The 20,228-nt window shown below is 37.2% G+C and overlaps 1 protein-coding gene across 3 annotated transcripts in view; it reads right to left on the bottom strand.

Annotated features, from left to right (window-relative positions):
* The window catches only part of LOC124171827 (protein MON2 homolog), a 65,642-nt gene that overhangs the window by 19,968 nt on the left and 25,446 nt on the right, over positions 1–20,228 (bottom strand). For all 3 annotated transcript variants that reach the window (XM_046551176.1, XM_046551175.1, XM_046551177.1), the window contains 11 exons: positions 19,384–19,546; positions 19,063–19,207; positions 17,228–17,349; positions 13,160–13,291; positions 12,940–13,074; positions 11,056–11,321; positions 10,107–10,269; positions 9,298–9,441; positions 8,076–8,204; positions 4,713–4,897; positions 498–685 (listed from right to left, as the gene is read on the bottom strand). In XM_046551176.1, the coding sequence (XP_046407132.1) occupies positions 498–685; positions 4,713–4,897; positions 8,076–8,204; positions 9,298–9,441; positions 10,107–10,269; positions 11,056–11,321; positions 12,940–13,074; positions 13,160–13,291; positions 17,228–17,349; positions 19,063–19,207; positions 19,384–19,546 (1,772 nt within the window). The remainder of the gene's footprint in view (positions 1–497; positions 686–4,712; positions 4,898–8,075; positions 8,205–9,297; positions 9,442–10,106; positions 10,270–11,055; positions 11,322–12,939; positions 13,075–13,159; positions 13,292–17,227; positions 17,350–19,062; positions 19,208–19,383; positions 19,547–20,228) is intronic.

Consider the following 20,228-nt stretch of genomic DNA (forward strand, 5'->3'; position numbering starts at 1 on the left):
AGCATCATTGATAGGTTGACTCATATTCTAAAGTGAAAAAAAGAATAATTCTGTATAAGAATCAGTCTTACCATAACAATACCACCAGACATGAGTAAACTGCTGGATGCAAATCATAAATAAAATCTTCATGCAGAGAATGGATAGCAAAGTGATGGCTACAGCATAGAAAAATTATTTCCAAAACTATCATTTACTACGTAAAAAAATCTAAGCAAATCTACATCCATTTTTATTAGTTCAGCTAAGGAAATTAATGGTGAGGACTAAACACAACATATTTATTTCACGCATAACATTCACAGGGTGTTAACAGAGTAGGAGAACAAGCACAACGGAGCGAAGCAAGTAAGGCCATGCAAAATATGGTTAATAAATCAACAGAAAAGTAACCCACAAGGACTCTAAACCACGAACTAAAATTGAACATGACACCAGTCATTATAATGTTAATACAAGCAATTATAAAAAAACAGCCTTCCATCATAATCCCTCACCCAAACCAGAAGACCCAGACGCAGAGTGAATTGAGCCTTTGTTGAGTAACACTATCACTTGCAGCACAAAGTCCTTTGGAATTGCATTGGAGTGAGGCATCACTTCATCCCTTAGCAGTTCAATCACTTCACAGTCAATTTCTTCATCTGCACGGATTTCCTCAGGGACGCGGTCAGGTGGGGGAGAGCTGGATCCAACATGCAATGCAAGCATTATCATCAGATCCCATTAAACAGAAACTAAAATGAGGCACCCAATTTCTAAACTTATTTGGTCTATTATAGTTAACCAAAATGATAGCATGATATGCAGACCCGGTGATATAACCTGATGATAGCATGATATGCAGAAACCCGGGTCGTACTATTTAAAACAAAGTGCGGAATAGAACAAAGTATTTTTATTTTATTTTAAAATAACATCATGCGTAAACTATTTATCTTAAAGCCTTTAACTGCTAGAGTCAAAGATTTCTTGCCATTAAATTACAGATAAAAACAGTAGTCCACAACTAATTGGAAAAATGATTCACATTTCTAACATTAGGCCTAAGCAAATGACAGGTTTTCCTGGTTTCCTGTTACTGTGGATGAAAGGAGTTTTGCAGCTGGACTTCTTAAATATCATGTGAAAAATCTGTCAGACCATATTATATGCACAATGAAAGCTTTCCATTCTCGCAACTTGTGACAATTCAAGAATATCCCGGGGTGTACACTCACATATGGTCCCACTGAGAGAAAAACTGAATAGAAATAAAAACTGTGACACAAGTCACCTCGAATCAACTGGTGCTCATGAATGGAAAGCAGCAAAATGACAAATAATGCCATTAACTTCACTTGTTAGTGATATTTCAATGATACATTACTGCAACCGAATTTATAGCACACTAAAATTCAATAGCTTAAATGGTGATTAATACCTAATATTAAAAATGGAGTCATAGAACTTCAAGACATGCCCTTCCAATTAATATTGCATTTGGATGAAAAACTTTCTGGCGATCATGAAATGCTTCAAGACAAAGCAAAATTTGCAAATTACAAACCAATTACCGTATTTTCCGGCGTATAAGACGACTGGGCGTATAAGACGACCCCCAACTTTTTTGTTAAAATATATAATTCGTGCTATACTCTCCGTATAAGACTACCCCTTTTCCAACGCACACTACCGGTAAATAAAAAACATCAGATTTGATTTCAATATAGAAATTTTTAATTAATATGCTTATGACATCATGGCATGACATGATAGCATGAAAACGGTCACTAATAAACATAAGTCAGTTCCTCATAAAACATATAAAACTAAAACAGTGCAAGTGGATTAAACTTTTCCTAAAGCAGTCTGATACAAGGAAGTTAACAAACGATAGAGAGAGCTCGCAAGTCACTGCGAGTCAGCAACGCAGTTTCCATTTAAAAACCTTTAAAATCCTCCTGTTCGTCATTTGATATCATCAGTACATCAATAACGTCTTGTTCTACATTTGTAAGGCAATCATCATATGGATCAAATTCCGTATCAGATGGTGTGGTCTCAGCTTCGACTTCCTCTTCATTTTGCCACAAGTAGTCGTCCTCCATACCATCTAACGAATTTGATATGCCACACTTTTTGAAAGACTTGATTACTGTTTTTGCATCAATGTCATTCCAGGCTTTTATAACAAAGTTGCACAAAACATCCAACTGTGGAGCACGCATGTTTCCTCCTTTTGTGAATGACTTCTCACCGCTAACCATCCACTCATTCCACTGTTCTCGAATGCGATCTTTAAACGGCTTGTTTAGGCACACATCCAGTGGCTGTACCAATGATGTCAATCCTGCAGGAATAACTGCTGAATCTGTATTTAGTCTCGCCTTTCCTTGGTGCTGGGAGTTAAATGAGCCCACAGAACATATCCCACACCAGTAGGCTACGTTTTTTAATAAGTCCACCTGGTCGCCTGCTCCATACGTTATCAAGCCATAGCTTTACCCCTTCTTCATCCATCCAGCCTTTTTCATTCACATGTACAAAACAACCAACAGGGAACTTGAGTTTCGGCATTGTTTTTCTTTTAAAAATAACCATTGGTCTCAGTTTGGCGCCATCAGCTGTGCAAGCTAGTACCACTGTAAAACTGGACTTCTCATGTCCTGTTGTTTTAATTAAAATAGTTTTTTCACCTTTTACATGGACAGTCTTATTTCCAACCATATCAAAATTCATTGAGGTTTCATCCATATTTCCGATACTATTTAACGCATAGCCATGTTTATTGCGCTGTTTTATTACGTATCGATGGAAGTTATTTAATTTGGCATCAAGATCTGCAGGTAATTTCTGTGCAATTTTTGTCTTTTGCCTCAGTACCAAATTGTGCCTTTCTAAGAATCTAGTACACCAGGATACAGTGGCCTTAAATCTGTTGCTGTGATCTGGATTAGATTTTGCCCACTGAAGTGCTCCTTTTAACATGGAAGTTCACAAAGCCTGGTATATTAGATCTCAGCACTGGGTTAGGGTTAGGGTTCTGCAAATGTGTGAAGTGTTTGTTCAGTGCGGCCACCCCTCCTTGCTGCCACATTCCCGGCGTATAAGACGACCCCGACTTTTTAAAAAAGATTTTAGGTGCTAGAAAGTCGTCTTATACGCCGGAAAATACGGTAAGTTTTTTTAATAATAAATGATAACATATTTTTAAATATAGATATCCAAACAACATTTGCTACAAGAATTATTTATAGCCACAAAAAAATCAATGCAATGAAAATTTTGAGGAGGAGATAAAATAAGTGTAAAAATTATTTGAAATGCAACTAAACCACTTTTTCAAGAGACAAGAAAAAGTATATGAGATGCAAAGATGAAAAAAGCAAAATGGCTCTTACTATAATATTTGATGGTGTTCAAAAAAAGGGAAAATGTAAAATCTGGCCAAATAAATATGACATTCCGCCACATTCTTCAATTATCCTAACCTTGGGTAAAATGTGTTCCCTTTTCATTTCCTCTGTACAGAACATTATTTGCTTAGCCCATACTCACAAAGCCAACAACGATTTACCCAAAACCAATACAGTGTAACCAAACACGCTTTCAATTGAAGAATGATCACAGGATTTCCAGGTGTATTGTATTGTGGAAGATTAATCCGGGATTTCCAATGGGTCAGGTTCTCCACCACAGCCGACATTTTAACGAATGACTATTTCCTTGGCAATGGAGAATAATGATGGATGATTGAATCAGACAAATAATCTTATCACCATCATTTTCCCACATAGGAGCACAATGCCAAATGGAATGATTCATCAAAATGTTGGCCATGGTGGAGAACATGACCCAGAGAAAATCGCAAATCACCTTCCACCACACTTTCAATTATTTATAATTTACCAATGAAGACAATTGGGAGTGCGAGGAAGGATAGCATTAAATCACTAAACAGTCAAGAGACACTAAATTTCCTAATGTACAATATTGTAATACAAAACAACATTACAGGTAATATAATTATTTCCATCCCCAAGCAAAAAAACCTCAACATCAAATTGCATACATGCTAACACCTGAAAGAGTCTATTTTCCATGGCAATGGAGAACAATGATGGATGATTACAAGGGACGAGTAATCTTATGACGATCATTTTCCCACATAAGGGAAAAATTCCAAATGGATTTTTCAAATCAAACAAATTCCAGCGACAATGGGGGTCCACTCTTATTTAAGATAATGAATGAGGAGTAACAACAGTAGAAAACCAGAAAGCTAAGAGGATTACAAAAATAGTTTTCAAGCTAAACTAAAACCAGGTAAAAGAAATGTTCAAATGTGCATTGTAGACACCTATGAATTAAAACGCCTTTTGAAATGATTTTCTTGTACATATTACACTAGAAAATATAACAAGACAATTTATGAATCAAGTTTAATATTCACAGAAAAGTGGCAGAAAGAAATAAGATATTTACCAAAATTTTTAGCGAGCTGCCATGCAGCATTCACTTAATGTGGATTATAGAGGGAAGTAACACTTTGCTTTGATTTGGAAGAATGATGATGAGAAAATTAACAGCCACGTGCCTCAAGATTGTTGACTATCACAAGCAAAACCAGTATGATACCAGTCCAATCACACCATTTTCTCCACTGCATCATGTAAATCTAATGTCATGCTCATCATTAATGGGAATCTTTCAAATATTTAATATTTTACCTTTTGGGAAAAAGGAAATGATCTAAGGTAGATGCCAACTCAGGCCACATTCCAAGGAAATGTTCAGGTTGCTTCCTTGCTAATGGCAAACCAGTCAATAATACTGTGAGAAGACTGTTAACAGCTAACTTCCATGTGGAAGGCGAGGGGCAGCTATACTTCATGCCCAATGGGATGTGAAGAGCCTGAAACCAAAACAAATATTAAGTTCAACAGATTAAGGCTTCAATTGGTGGAAATTATACATTTAAATAAATAAAAGATTGTAGCACTTTTCCACAAAATTTTTACTGCGTACAATGCGTTTCGGTTCACAGAGCCATCATCTGGTACAAGACCAGATTTACCAGATGTTGGCTCTGTGAACCAAAACGCATTGTACGCAGTAAAATATTAAGTGATCACATTATAAGTGGAACACTGTAGGAACAGCAAAGTACAGTTTCACTATGGTAGCTCATGTCACTTGATAACGGTGCAGATATTAATAGCTAACGGCTAGCCTGCCTAGGGCCCAAATGCTACAAGACCCATGAGCAGGGGTACGCAAGATATTTGAAAGTAGGACTGAGCCAAGTTGAAGAAAAATCTTGACTCAAACACTTTTTCAAAACTCAGGTCAAGTTGTTGGCGGTTCATAAAAGAATTCCACATATATAATTAGAGAATATGATATCTGAATGAATGTAACATGCATTTGTCACCATTCATGGCCTTCTTAAAAAAAATTTATTTTGATTGAAAATACCAATTACAGTAGAACCCCGTATTTGCGTTATCGGAATTTACGTTTTCCCGCAAATTGCAAGTTTTTTTCTGGGTCCCGTCATATTTCCTATCTCTCCAATGAAAATAGAACCCTGTATTTACGCCGTGTTTTTTTCGTTTTCCCGCCATGTGCACCACGACGTGCCGACTAAAAAAAAATTATTTGCATACTAAAACAATTAATCGAGCATATCAGCCCATAAAAACTGTCTTTTGGCTTCCTTTCGCGCATTTTTATTTAAAAATCCAAGAGAGAGAGACGTAATGAGAATTATTTTCGGGAAGAATTTGAATGTGGCGGGACAGAACGCCACTAACGTCGAAAAGTTGAACTACGTCATCTCGTTTTCTGTCAGCGGCGAAAAGATTCATGATACGAAAGTAGGTGTTTTGAGCAATCGAGCTATGTAATAATTATAATGCAAGAACTCCTGAAGGAATGTTGACAGTAATCATGTAGTCGATAATTTGATACGAGAGTTTGAAAGGAAACCAGACGTGATGAAACGTGATAAATGCCGTAACTATAAAACTTGACCGACAACTGGGATCATTTGCGCTGACTTTATTCAACAGTTGCGTAGCAATTATGGGTTAATTAAATACTTAAAAAACTTATTTAAACTTGAATTATCCCATTCAAATAGCAGTGTATCGCAAACTATTGTAACTTTCAAAAATTATGAAGTCCCATGACAGTTTGTACTACGCACTTGATCGCCGAGGAGTAGTTCAGACACTCGTGTGCTGCCAAGTTACCCTCAATTCGTACAGGAAATAGAATTTATCCGGCTTGAAAATGGAAATTCGAGGTGAAAAACGGACATTTTTAATTGACGAGAAAATGAAAATTTTAGAGCTAGTCGATTCCCACACCGGAACCCGCATCGATTCAAACGCTGGCAAAGCAACTCGAATGTTGGGACTGGCAATCCGATCGGATTCCCAGTCTCAACATTCAATACCGTGGTGAAAAATCGCGATGCCATTGTAAAATATGCAAACGAGTGCGGCCATTTATCAAAAAAGAGGATATATGTGAAGAATTCCAGGTAAGAAGAAATAGAACGAATTCGAAAAGAATAGTTTTTAGGTGCAAGATCATCAAATGTCCCTGCAAATGGTGTCATCTAAAGGCCTGTTTACATAGTACATTAACCCGTACAAGTTAATGTCTAAATTATGAACACGAAAATGCACCGTGTATTCACCCAACTTGTGCGTATGCATGAACAGAAAATAGAACCTGTTCAAATTTGGTTCATGCATTCGTAGTCGGATTTAGGGGCAGGGGACGTGCCCCCCCCCCAGATGCTTAAAAAAAATAGACAAAATTTGCATACGGTTATCATAGGAGGCTCTATGGGGGGGGGGGGGGGGGGGGGGGGGTCACGTGTCCCTCCAGACACTTAAAAAATATGCAAGATTTTTAATACTGTCCGGTTATCATTGCGTTCCTTTTGTATGACGTGGTATCATTGTGCCCCCCCCCCTCTAGAACAAAATTCTGGATATGGCACTGCTTGTGCCCCCCAGAAAGAAATCCTGGATCCGCCTGATGGTCATCATTACGTTTGCTTTGCTTTGTGTATTACTAAAGGAGGCTTAATCATTTAATTCAATAAGAATAACTTTGATATAAAAATAAAGAGAATTGTTTAAAGTCATCGTTATATCTTGCTTTTAATCTCAATTAAACAAGATCTTTTGCCTGTCAGGCCCTCTGTGCCCTTCCCAGAAAAAAATCCTGGATCTGCCCCTGCCTACAATCGTACGTGCTAATGTATCGTGTAAACAGGCTCAAAGGCCCTTGAGAAAAAGTAGGTATTTCCCACAAGATTGGGAATCGAAGATTCCATGGCATCTATAATAATGGTTGGTTGGATAGATTCAAAAATAGGTACAGTCTTGTATATAAGATGGTGAGTGGTGAAAGCAAAGATGTTAACAAAGAGACAGCAACTCAGTGGAAAGATCTGAATATATTAGAGTTCTGGAAGGGTTACAGCCCAAAAGATGTTTTCAATGCAGACAAAACAGGATTATTTTTCAATTTTTGCTGCCAGCAAAAACACTGTGCTTCTGAGGGAAACAATGTTATGGAATAATGCTTAGTGAACAATTAAAAAATTAACATTTCCAAAGCCAGTATATGAATAAAAGTGAAAATTCTCTATTTCCCGCAATTTACACTTTTTTCTTGGGTCCCTAGAAAAGTGTAAATAAGGGGTTTTACTGTATTTCATTTCATGCTTTGCTCACTTTCTACTGATCTCAATGAGATGCTACCACAAATATGAAGTGTGCACTTAAAACTTATGTTGATGCAAGGATTCCTGCCTGAGATGTATTTTTGAGAGCATTAGGGCTACTTGAATTTTGAAATTAATTCATCCAGGATTCACATTAATAAATCAACATTACTTTTCAAACCAATTTCAATCATGAGTTCCACCACTAAAACTACAACACAAGCAAATAATTTATCATTGCTAAGAAAAAGTTGAAATACAAAATTGCCAATAACTCAGCAGGAGTAAGAAAGCACAAAAAAGAATTTTCTGAAGCATATAAGACATCCTCTTCAACAATTACCTCAATTATTTCTTTTAGAATGCCTCCCTCAATAACTGGTGTTTCTTGAGCTGTTTTTTGGTATAAACTGACAGTCATGCTTAACGACTTCTCTCCAAATGGCACATAATTCATTGTGATCCACTCCGCCTAAAAAACAAAGGAAAAGATTAAGCATAAAAGGCACATGCTGTTCAAGACTAGCATCACTAATATGTATGACACATTGCTTCCCCATGATCGGTTCTTTAAACATCTTTACAAATATCATCAAACAATAATTAATATGGAATAATTTTAGTCCCATCAAATAAAATTAAGCTTAATCTTCAAAACCTTTGCAGACCTACTTGACTTAGAACCAGAATCAAAGTCAAATAGAACTGGTACTGAATTAATTTGCAGAAAATCCATTTTCAAGTTTTCTAGAGCATAATTTTCAAAATACACTTAATAAAGAGTCCTGTCATGGAGGCATTTGCTCGGGAGAAAAGTTGAAGTGATAATTTATGGAGTTTTCATGGTCCCTAATGAAAATCATTCATTGATTTTGAAAATCAGGTAATAAAAATGTACCACTTCATGAAGAACTGGAACTACGAGCCAGGACTAAGAATTGATGCCCTTTAGGAACCAACAAAATGTCAAACAGAACCATCCATGAATATATTTTTAATAGATGTAATTGTAATTGCAATGAATTGTATGTAAATCGCAAGAGGGAGAATAGAGTATAATAAAATAATAATGAGCTTCAAATTATTCAAGTGGGAATTATTCGCACCATATTTTAAAATCTTCAACGAGTATTTTGACCTTCTAAATCATTAAGAATAGAAAAAGGAAATCCTGATGTTTTTCATTCAAGCATGGCAAGACCTCTCCTTGCCACTCAAATTCACATCATCAGTCTTGGATAGGTACGTTTACTTACTACAATACAGTTTACTTACAGTTTACTTAATACAATAGAGCTGTGGTAAGAAAATTATGCAATACATTTGTTTTATGACTATTTATACCTGCTCTCCGAATCAATTGAGATGGTCAAGATTCATGAGTAATAAAATAAGAACTTTAATTCACAAAAAATAAAACACTACGAGAGACACCACATGATTTCACTTCTTCAGAATAAGTTGAAATGATACAACTAGAGTATTTATCAACTATTATTTATAGGGTAATATTATGTTGGTTTTTGAAAATGACTAAGGTCGAATTTTCAGACCTGAATACTTACAGAGGCACCTTTAATTTGCATGATATTTTTGGTTTCCACCTTCCCATAGGGCGGGGCTTGGCAAGAGAATTTACTGAATAAAAGAAGCTGCCTGAATATTGCTGTTATCATATTCTTCATACTATCTGGGCTAGAAAATGCTTCCTGAAATTAATATTACACGATTTAATTAGCAAATTCAAAAAGGCATAGCAAAAAAAGAACAAGCATGAATTCAATTTCCAAGTGTACTTATTGTCTAAATAAAAAAGTAATATATGTATATCTAATGCCAATGATTCATGCACCACAATAAGTAATTTTTTGTACTGGAGTATAATACGGCAGCCACATATTAAATAGGGCAAGGGGCAGTATAAAACTGTACCAAATATGGGACAAGAAGTTCGAAAAGGATATCAGCCTTTATATGCTTGTTGCATGAAGGCTCACAAACAAAAATAATATATTTATATAAAACCAACAATTTTTTCAATCAATTTGAGCCCTGTTCACTCACTGAAATTATAGGTTTTTCCATAACACCTTGCATATTATTATGCATATGCTTATTGGATTAAAGGTTCAGCTAAAGTAGTCATAATGAAAAGGGGCCATAGAGTCATGTAGGGATGACGACTACCTCATTTAATGTTTTTTAATCAACCCATAGAAGAAGATGAAGGATCTAAATGATCTGGAAATATAAACTTCATTAACCATTGAGAATTGAGTCATGAAAGGGCTAAATTATGAATCATAACTGACTTGAGCAGTACATTCGGTAGGTAATAGAGATGACTTAAACAAGTATATATATGTAAAATTACCTTTTGAAGGAGCTCCATGCTGGTCAACACACCCTCTTGAAGAGGTGTTAGAGAAATGTCATTGACAGAAGGCAAAATGAATGGAGAAGATTCACCATGGATAGGAACTGTCACTGAGTTTTGAAGAACTAGACAAAGTTTTTGTAAATCAGCTGCCAAAAACCTAAAACAGAAATTAAAACATCAAAAATGTTGTGAGAACAGAGAATTCCATGGTAAGGGACGAAATTCTTCAATTTTGGTTATACCGAGTCGGTTGCTGTTGCAATACTGCCAGCATCTTCAGGTCATCAGGTCTTGAAGACTTGAAGAAGCTAGCCATCGTACCAGCGAAATTACTGTCTTCGCCACAGCAATTGATGTGGTAGATACCGAAATTGAAGAATTTAATCAAAAATGATACCAAACCAAATATCTGAGGAATTTTTAAAAGTAGATAAATTAGCATCAAAGAAAGACTCTTAATTACCACCACATTTTCCGTGGATGCAGACAGCAAAATCATTAAGACAATATGATGAAAGAAATTGACACAATTGTATTTCAGTTCAGAGCTGCATCAGGACAAGCTTAGGGCAGCATGAAAACTGAAGATGTAGTATGTAGAAGTGTATGGGTAAAATACTATGTAAAATGTACTCTCTTAGACAGGGATTCGAAACAAATTCAAAATTTATTTTCTCACTAGTGGCCTTAGACAAAGCTGAACACTAAGCCTCGAAATCAGCAGTTTATACAGAGCTATTTCCATCTGGTTCGTGATTTGTGCTTGAATCAATTTGCGACGTGATATAAAATAAACATAAAGAGTAAGGAAACCTAGGTCCCTTAAAGCTGTAATGGAATTTTTCAGAATCTATCGGAATCACGTATAAAATAGAATTGGTGAACTTACTGCATTGCAGCATATCACTCACAAGCATGAGAACAGGAGATATTGCATACAAACCTATTTTTAATGTGCTGGAACACAGCTGGGAACATTTGAATGAGGGCAGTAAGGAATGCTTGAGAAGGAATATACAACTCTTCTCGCATATCATTGTCACTGGGTGGCGATGTGCTGTCAGCGCCAATACTCAGCCACACCCGCCAAGCGACACCCCAAATGTCACTTTCCTCCATGGCGGCAGCATTGACAGTACCTCCATTTCCATCTGCTCCTTTATTGAGGTAGAGGATCTCTTGGAATGATTTTAATGCTGCTAGTGACACCTAGGGAGTTAAGAAAGGGAGCTCAGATGATTACTCTGCCAACATCATATTCTGGGAAAAATGGGGTTGCCCACTCAAGCCTGACTTCTAAGTTTAGCCATGAACAGGGCTGGGAAAACTACAGGTGGAGGCCTAAGCGGATCTATGAGGGGGGAGGGGGCGTGCGTGCCCCCCCCCAGACCCTTAAAAAATATACAAGATTTTTAATACGGTCCCATTATCACTGTGTTTGTTTTGTATTACGAAGTATCCTTGTGCCCCCCCAGAACAAAATCCTGGATGCGGCCTTGCTTATGCCCCCCCAGAAAGAAATCTGATTCCACCCCTGGGTGGAGGAGTACTTGAGACACAAAATACTGCTCAAAATGTATTTGAAATGCAAAAAAGATACATTCAGGTTGTGTATTTGAAATACTAAATTCAAATTACAAACATATTTCAAATACATATTTTAAAATACTTGTATTTGAAAGACTGCCCAGCCCTGCCCATGAATAGGGCTCCTTAATTTTTGAGAATGCAAGTTTTTACAATGTCATAACTGCTTGCAGTTTTAACATGAGGCAGTAAGGCCTGAAAACCTACATTAGCGTATTTACTCGTGTAAGGCGCACACCCCCATTTTTAGGCTGGCACGCAAGGAAAAAGAACTTCCTAATGTCTTTTGGGTACGGTCTTACATAAGAATTCGTGATTCGTTGCTAAATCGATAAATTTATGTTTCCATGATTAATATGTTAAATAATGTTAGAATATAATTCCTGCAACGGTTTCCTAGTTTCAATGCAAAACTCTGGAGAAATAAACGAAAAGAATTTGAGGGAAAATGGGGCACGGCTTACATTACAATTTGGAGGATTCATGCAAGCCGTGCACATCCATTTTTTTCACCGGCATTTCCGGAAAAAAGGAGTGCAACTTCTACGGGTAAACGTAATTTGGAGAAAAATAAAAAATGATGCCTACAGCACCAAAATTTACACAAAAACTGCTAAAAATATAGGATTACATAAATTTGCATTCACTAAAATCAAGGGACCCAAACCATGAAATCCAAAGATGGACGTAAAACTGATTTTGAGCAAAAATAACAAAAAAAGCTCATAATGCTCAAAGGTTTAAGAGTTTTAATGTTTCATCATCAATAATATAAAACTTAAACACGTCTATTATGTCAATCGCATTACTGCAGTGGAACCACCAAACATTTTTTTTTCTGTAATAGGTTTTTGGGTCCTCGTTAGCTTGATAAATATAAAAATTAAGTTCATACCTCATTATTTTTACTGGAGCAGAGTTTTAATTTTTCATCATCAATAATATAAAACTTAAACATGTCTATTACATCAATCCAATTATTTCAGTGGAACTGCCAAACACTTTTTTTTCTGTAATAGGTTTTTGCGTCCTCGTTAGCTTGATAAAAATAAAAATTAAGTTCATACCTCATTATTTTTACTGGGAGCAGAGTTTTAATGTTTCATCATCAATAATATAAAACTTAAACACGTCCGATATGTCAATTGCATTATTGCAGTGGAACTGCCAAACACTTTTTTTTCTGTAATAGGTTTTTGCATCCTCGTTAGCTTGATAAAAATAAAAATTAAGTTCATACCTCATTATTTTTACTGAGAGCAGAGTTTTCGATGAATTCCAGCAGAAGAGACCAAGCACGAGGGAAATCGCCTAAATTTTGCAGCAGTTGTCTTTTGGTGTTGAACACCCTGGCCACACCAGAGAGGGTCAAAACCTGGAACGAAAGCCATTGATTATAAGAATCAATCATAATGACGATAAGACCCAACCGATGGATGTAGGATTATCAGAGATCGTACCTGAGTTTCAGCCCATTGCTTCTGAGCAGTGTTTCTTGAGTGATGTATTAATATATTTCCACCTGTGTCGACTTTTTCACTGCTTGCTGAACTGGATAAACTGCGAACTTTATCCAGTAATGGAAAGAGAACCTAAATAGAACGGACAGAAAAACGTAATTATGTACTTTGTTACATTGCTTATCTGCCTGATGAATTAAAAAATATTTCACGTAATAATCATATGAAAGTTAAAGTCTCATTCAGTACAAAAGGTCCTTGGAATACAGAACCATTCAAAATACAGCATACTCCGGATTATTCAGCTGCGATTTATCCGGGTTGCGGATTATCCGTGCATGATTTTCACTCTCGCTCAATTTTTCCCGCGATCTTAATAAGAAAGTTAAATTGGACGCAAAATCATCGGCATTACTGCGTTAATGCTAAGATACACCGGGCTTATTATTTTCGCTAGAATCTCCTTCGTAAAACTGAAGCAATCGCACACTAGCTGCATTCACAGGAGCACTGTGTTCCTGTTTTCCAAGCCTCACTGTGCGCGACCGTGCTCCATGATCACAGATACACGTCCCACAGCAGTTGCAACCCGGGCAACTTGTTCGAGACGCCTTACATGGAGCATCAATAATACGAGTACAACCATGTTATCGCCACTAAAATGATCGCGAACTGGCAAAGAAAGCTCTCATAGAGTCTGGGAAGCACTCTTAAATAACAGAATACCTGCATAAATAATAATGAATTGTTTGTTTTAGGAAAATTACATCTACATCTATATAATACCCCGCAAGCCGCCTAAAACGCGTGTGGCAGGGGGTGTTAGGACACCAGCCGTTTACAGCTTAAAAAAAGTACTCTAACGAGGTTGGTACTAGCATTTATTAAAGTCCTTTATGGTTAGGGGGAAAAACGAATTCCCTTATCTATCCGTTCGGCAAAACATCTCTCTTAATTTATCGCTTCTATCAGACCTGGAAATATAGTGTGGCTCTAATATTATGTTCTCTGTGTCGCTCTTAAAGATATCCATTCTCAATTGTTCAAGCAATCTAAGCCTAGCGCGCAGCCTCCGAGTCTCCAATGGCTCCCAGCCTAATTCGCTTAACATCTGGGTAACGCTGTCTGTACGCCCCTAGCAGTTTTTGACGAAACGCGCAGCCTTCCTTTGTGTTTTATTCAGTTCACGATTATTAGCATTGCAAGACACTTAAGTGAAAGTTTGGGTTACACGTGTTTTCTGATTATTCGTGCCGTCTCTCCCCGTCATTAGCCCAGATAATCAGGAGTGCACTGTACAGCATACTCCTGATTATCCAGGCTAATGATGGGCAGAGAAGGCACGGATAATCCAATTACATGAATAATCCAAGCTTTCACTTTAATTTCTTGTAATTTTCATCATATGCGTAAATCAATCAATCTATTATTATCCAGGCACATTTTATGTTATTTTAGATTGCTTACCGGAATCATTGGCAGCTTTATTTTCCTGACTGCGATCTTCAAAGCAGAGATAATGTGTTTGCAATCATATTCTTACTTCTCCATATAATAGCTAGTTTCCGAAAACTGTAGCTAGCGAGAACACGGCTTCAGAAACATGGTTTGCATGAATGCTTCAAAAGCACTGCGCGATGTCGGAAACTACACCGTCAGGCACCACGCCGTGTGTTGCACAAGTTGCCCTGGATGCAGATATGTGATCACTGAGAGCGATCATGCACGACCATATTTGCAAAACAGGAACATGGTACTCTCATGATGGCAACTGGCGCGCGATCACCCCATCGCCTAGCAGTGGTTATAGGAAATCAGGGCTTAAGGCAAACTGTCTACTCAAGCAAGTGCCTGGCTATGACTCATGCTATCTCTACTTTCATTTCCCTTGCTCCCATCAGTTCTACTATTCCCTTCCTCTCCAGATTGACCTAGACTAGTCACAACGTACATATGCTTGAATGTGACAAAATCTCCGGTTCCCTTGGGCCGTATTCAACTGTATGCTAGTCCAGGGCAATAATTGCGCATTTGCGATATGAAATACCGTATTTCTCCGAATATAGCCCCCTCTGAATATAGTCCCACCCCCCTAATTTTGAGGCTTGAGTTTCGGGAAAAAATTCAAAAAAAGGGTTTGAATATAGTCCCCCCTTTACTTTTACCATGGGCATTAAAAAAAATGGGGTACTATATTCGGACAAACACGGTATACATAAAACGATTGTAGATAACATTTTTTGCCAATTGAGATACATTTACAACTCAAGAAACTTTGAAAATTACTCTAGAGTTTTTTTCCCTCCGCTGATCGTCGTCTGCAATGCTAGATCAGACGTCCGAGTGAACTTGAAACATTCCTTGTCAGCAAGTGAATAAAATAATTCCATTTTTTGACAGGAGTTCCAATGGAAATAATGGGCCAGGTGTAGCCACCCATTAAAATGCAAATGTTGTGCTGTTTTTGCATCCGATTTTTTTTGAATAAATTCCCCACATTGATTGTTGTTGCTTTACAACAGCTATTTTCGGTTGCACTTTTCCTAAGGTATCTGTTTTTTTTTGGATGACTTTGTTTACATAGACTTGTCATCTCCAAAGCCAACTGAATTTTTATCCTCTCAACTTCATTTGAATCTTGGAAATCACTCACTGATTTTGAATCGTACATCAAGAATTATGGCAAAAGTGAATAATTGCTCCTTTTCCAGAAATTCATACCAACTTTCACTGGAAAACAGCAAATCATTGACGAAACCTTGTAGATGACTATGCGAAAACTTCTTAGTTTCTAGGAAATTAATAATGCCAGTCACAAGGGGGATAACTTAAGAAACTATTACTGCACTTCCACTTGCAAGAAATGTTGCTCCTTCAAAAACATCCAGAACATTAATAAATTGCTTGATAGCATCGCACTGTGGGGGAGTTATGTTTACATTAAACTGAGGTTAGAGGCAGCTAATATAATAGTTTGCTTCTGTTCCGGAAGATGCCTCATCATTTGAAAAATGGAGTTCCATCTTGTGGGTTCATCCTGAATGAGCATAGAATGAGAAGTGGGGGAAAATAATTTTTTGAATGCTGGTGTATTGATGCATTCAGCCAGGGGCCTATGCGAATGCCATTTTTTACTGTTATTATAATGAAAATTTCGATCCTTATCAACTTTTATGCATCATTGCGGAGCCGTCGTTCAGCATAAAAAAAACACAACTGACATCAGGGGAAACCTGCATCCTTGCAGTCCTCGAATTTGTGATGATTCTTAACATAAGTGGAATGGTTTTGGAGCAGTAGTTCAATACGTAACGGAGTGTACCCCAAAAGTCGATATTTTTTCCTGCCATTTTTAATTCTTTTGAGGGGTTTCGTGGGGGAAATCGGGGATTTCCGGATTTATTCCCCCCAATCATTTTTAGTTCCCGACACCAAACAATATCTTTTTACCACTCTAATCCACGAATTTGATGTAGTTCATCAACTTGCCTAAAACGGCACTGCATGCACTAAACCACTTCAGTCCTCTACGTTTCTCCGAGTCAGCTACCAATGACGTACGTACGACAGTGTATGGCGCGAAATTCACAGTATTAGAGGTATTCGAGATCATATACTTTGAGCAAAATTATTCAAGATCTCAAATATCAAATACTTTCAAGTATTTGAAGTATTTGAGTACTTGCGGATACTATTCGTGTATCTCTAATTCCAAGAGATCAAAACTGCCATTAGAAATTTAAAAGACACCAAATTCATTTCAGTTGAAAGCCTTGAAAAGTTACAAAGCAAGGAATGCTCATTATTTCACATAAATTCAGGGCAACAGATAGTGTGACAAGGCTGAGTCATAAGTACTTTAGTAACCCAGGTGAAAAAAAAACCTAAATATACCTGTGCAAGCAGGTAAACTTTTCTGTGGTTTAAGATGAGTGCCATAATGTCAAAATTTACATGAAAATGATTCATGAAAAGTATAAAAAGGAGCAACTGAACAAGACATCATGCCAGAAATTTGTGATAGGATGAAAACATGGGAAAGATCAGAAAAAAATGCCAACTAATCACCTGCCACAACACAGCCTGCCATGTTGGCTGATGCAACAGGGCTCCATGTGCCGATATGGTAGAGAAAAGAGTTTGACCAGCTGATTTCCTTACTGCTGGACGAGAGTCCACACACAGGTCACCTGCAAGAGCATTAGAAACATTATTTACTTAGAGAACAGTATAAATTGCCAAAAATATGAAGACATGATGCTCAGTATAAATTTCAAATTCCTGATTTCAATCCTTCACACAAGTGCTCAAGGTTTAACTACATTGCAATGCATTTCACTACTACAATGAAATCTTTTCGAAATGCACAGTCAACAAATGTAGTGACTCTCACAAGCTAGATTTAGCGGAGAGACATCATAATGTCAATCAAATAGACGGCACTTTTCATCAAAGTTTAAGGGGTGGACAACACATTTTGACTTTCACGTCATCCTCAAATACAGTGGAACCTCGTTAAAGCGAGTACGGGCTATAGCGACACCCCCGCTATTACGAGAGATAGCCGATGCACCGTCGATTGACCCTTTAATAAGCGTGTTAAAAAATTCGTTTTTACGAGACCCTTTCGGTGTTGGCTCTCGCCATAGCGAGGGTTTCACCGCCGGAAGACTTTCATGAAGACTCCTTAACCTCTGTAATTGCTAGCGATCTGTTAGAAATGAAGTTAATGGAGTGCTCAGTCTCAAATTTATGTGGTAAACTGTCGTTCGATAAATATAATGATGACAAAACAATGCTTTGCATGATTTTTATTCAGTGCGGCGCTTATAAATTGTTTGAATAGTTGGTCGTTATTTGAGTAAGGAAATTTAGTGATGCAAAAAAACATCGCCTTTCATCTGGATTTATGCTTACGTTTATCGGATAGATGTTTATCTGTCGCCGCACCACTCCTGTTCCTGTGTATCTGTTCGCAACAGGTATATTGGCTATTATTTGCTCCACCTCCAGTAAAGCGACAATTCGCTATAGCGAGTGTTTATTAGTGCACCGTGGGGTGTCGTTATATCGAGGTTTCACTGTACACTGCCATGGAGAAGCATACTCCATACATACGTCCCAATTAATTGTCTCCTTGATATAACACTAGGTTACATGAGGTATGGATGATAACAGCTACATAGAAACATTAAGTGGTATTCAGAATGTGGTGCTACAAAATAATGATGAAGATCAGTGATCTAAGAAAAGTACGAGAGAAGTCTAATGAAAACCTTAAAAAGAGGTCAGAACAACTTATTCAGCCAAATATTGAGACAAGATGGGCTGCGGAAGATAATTCTTGAGGGATAAGTGGATGGAAAGAATGAAAAAGGATGACTTCAGATAAAAAAATACAGAAATGGTAATGAAGAATGTGAAAGGGAAAACACATCAAGGTGTTCAAAGATTAGGTGATTGAAAAATCAAGTGAAGAGCCATAAGTCAAACCAATCTTATCATCGTTGACCACGGACAATGACGTTAGTTAGCTAGACCTAGCTTAGATGTTCCATGGTTTTGAAGTAGATAAATATTAACCAATGTATTCTTGAATGAATTCCATTGCATAATCACGTGGAAGCACCCCACTTACCCTTGACTTCAAGGCACCACAGCCGCTAATATACTTAGCATATTGAGTAGCACAGTGTCTGCATCACCTCCGTGGAATGAACTTCCCATTAATGAACTGAAAGATGTTGATGCCTTGAATTTCAGTAATGAGAGGATTTTACTGTATTTAGTAAAACTCAACTTTGCTCAGGCTCCCTCATAATTCAAGATTTTAAGAATGACAATACCAAGGTTAAGCAAACCAAGACAAGAGGTAAGAGTGAGTTATAATTTAAAATTCTTACCGAGTCTAGCATATAAGCACATCCATAGCTTATCAAAAGGAGGCATATTTGGGGTCCCAGGAAAGTCAGGAAACACATTGGAATCACCAGACAGAGATTGGCACAATTTTTCTTGATTCTGGTAAAAATAATCTGAAATATTCCACTGAAAATACAAAAAAAAAATTAATTCTAAGTCATTTACACAATAAAGAAATTACTGAGAAAAAGCCCAACAATTATTGACACAGACACTGAAATAAAATTGATTAAATAATCTCATGTTAATTCTCAAGCCAATAGCTCCACGTAACTTTGACGATCTAACAAACTAAAGCTTACCATCAATCCCACAGCAGTGAGAGAAATGTTCAATTCCTGAGTCTGAGATCCAAATTTGGCAGCAGTATCCACACAATGTGGTAGACAGCGCCAAGGCATTACGGGTAAAAAATCAGTGACCACCAGTTGAAGGCATTGAAAAGCTATCCGAATAAGATTCTCCCTGAAAGAAAAAAGGTAGTTGTTCTAAAGAGAGACCATGAGCAAGTACGAGCCTTCAATCTATTTAAAAGTTCTTATGCATATATACACATTGGGCGGCTGCCAGATAACTGGCCAGTAGTGCCTGAATGAAAAATTAAAAACAATCCTGACCCAAAAAAATATTAACAAAAGTTTCCATTTTCAAAAGCACAATGAGACCACACGGTAAATGTCGAGACAAAGGCAACGGAGTAATTCACAAGTTTCAGAGACTTTTCAATGCCAAGATAGACGAGATAGATTTTCTCAACAAAATCAACAATAACATTAGTAAAAATAAAGGTTAAAAATAAAACTTTGGCATAGAATTTATGAAAGTCTCATCTAACATTGACAGTGATATTAAGTTGATAGAATTATCAATTTCGGTCATAGAGGGAAGCAAACTTCATGGCTGCATGGAAAGTGACGAAAAATAAGACTTTTCACAATTTATAAATATAGCTTTAAGGAGGCAATAAAAGATTTTAATAAAATATACTCAATGTAGAATAAAATGAAACACATTTGCAATGCAGACTACAGTGAGTCCTCGTTCTACGTCACCCCGTTTAACGTCATTTCGCGATAACGCCACGAAAATTTTACGACCGTGCTTCGTTTATCGCCCCTTCGCTTCGCGATAACGTCACGTATTTTAA

Source organism: Ischnura elegans, chromosome X, assembly GCF_921293095.1.
Source record: "Ischnura elegans chromosome X, ioIscEleg1.1, whole genome shotgun sequence".
Lineage (NCBI taxonomy): Eukaryota > Metazoa > Arthropoda > Insecta > Odonata > Coenagrionidae > Ischnura > Ischnura elegans.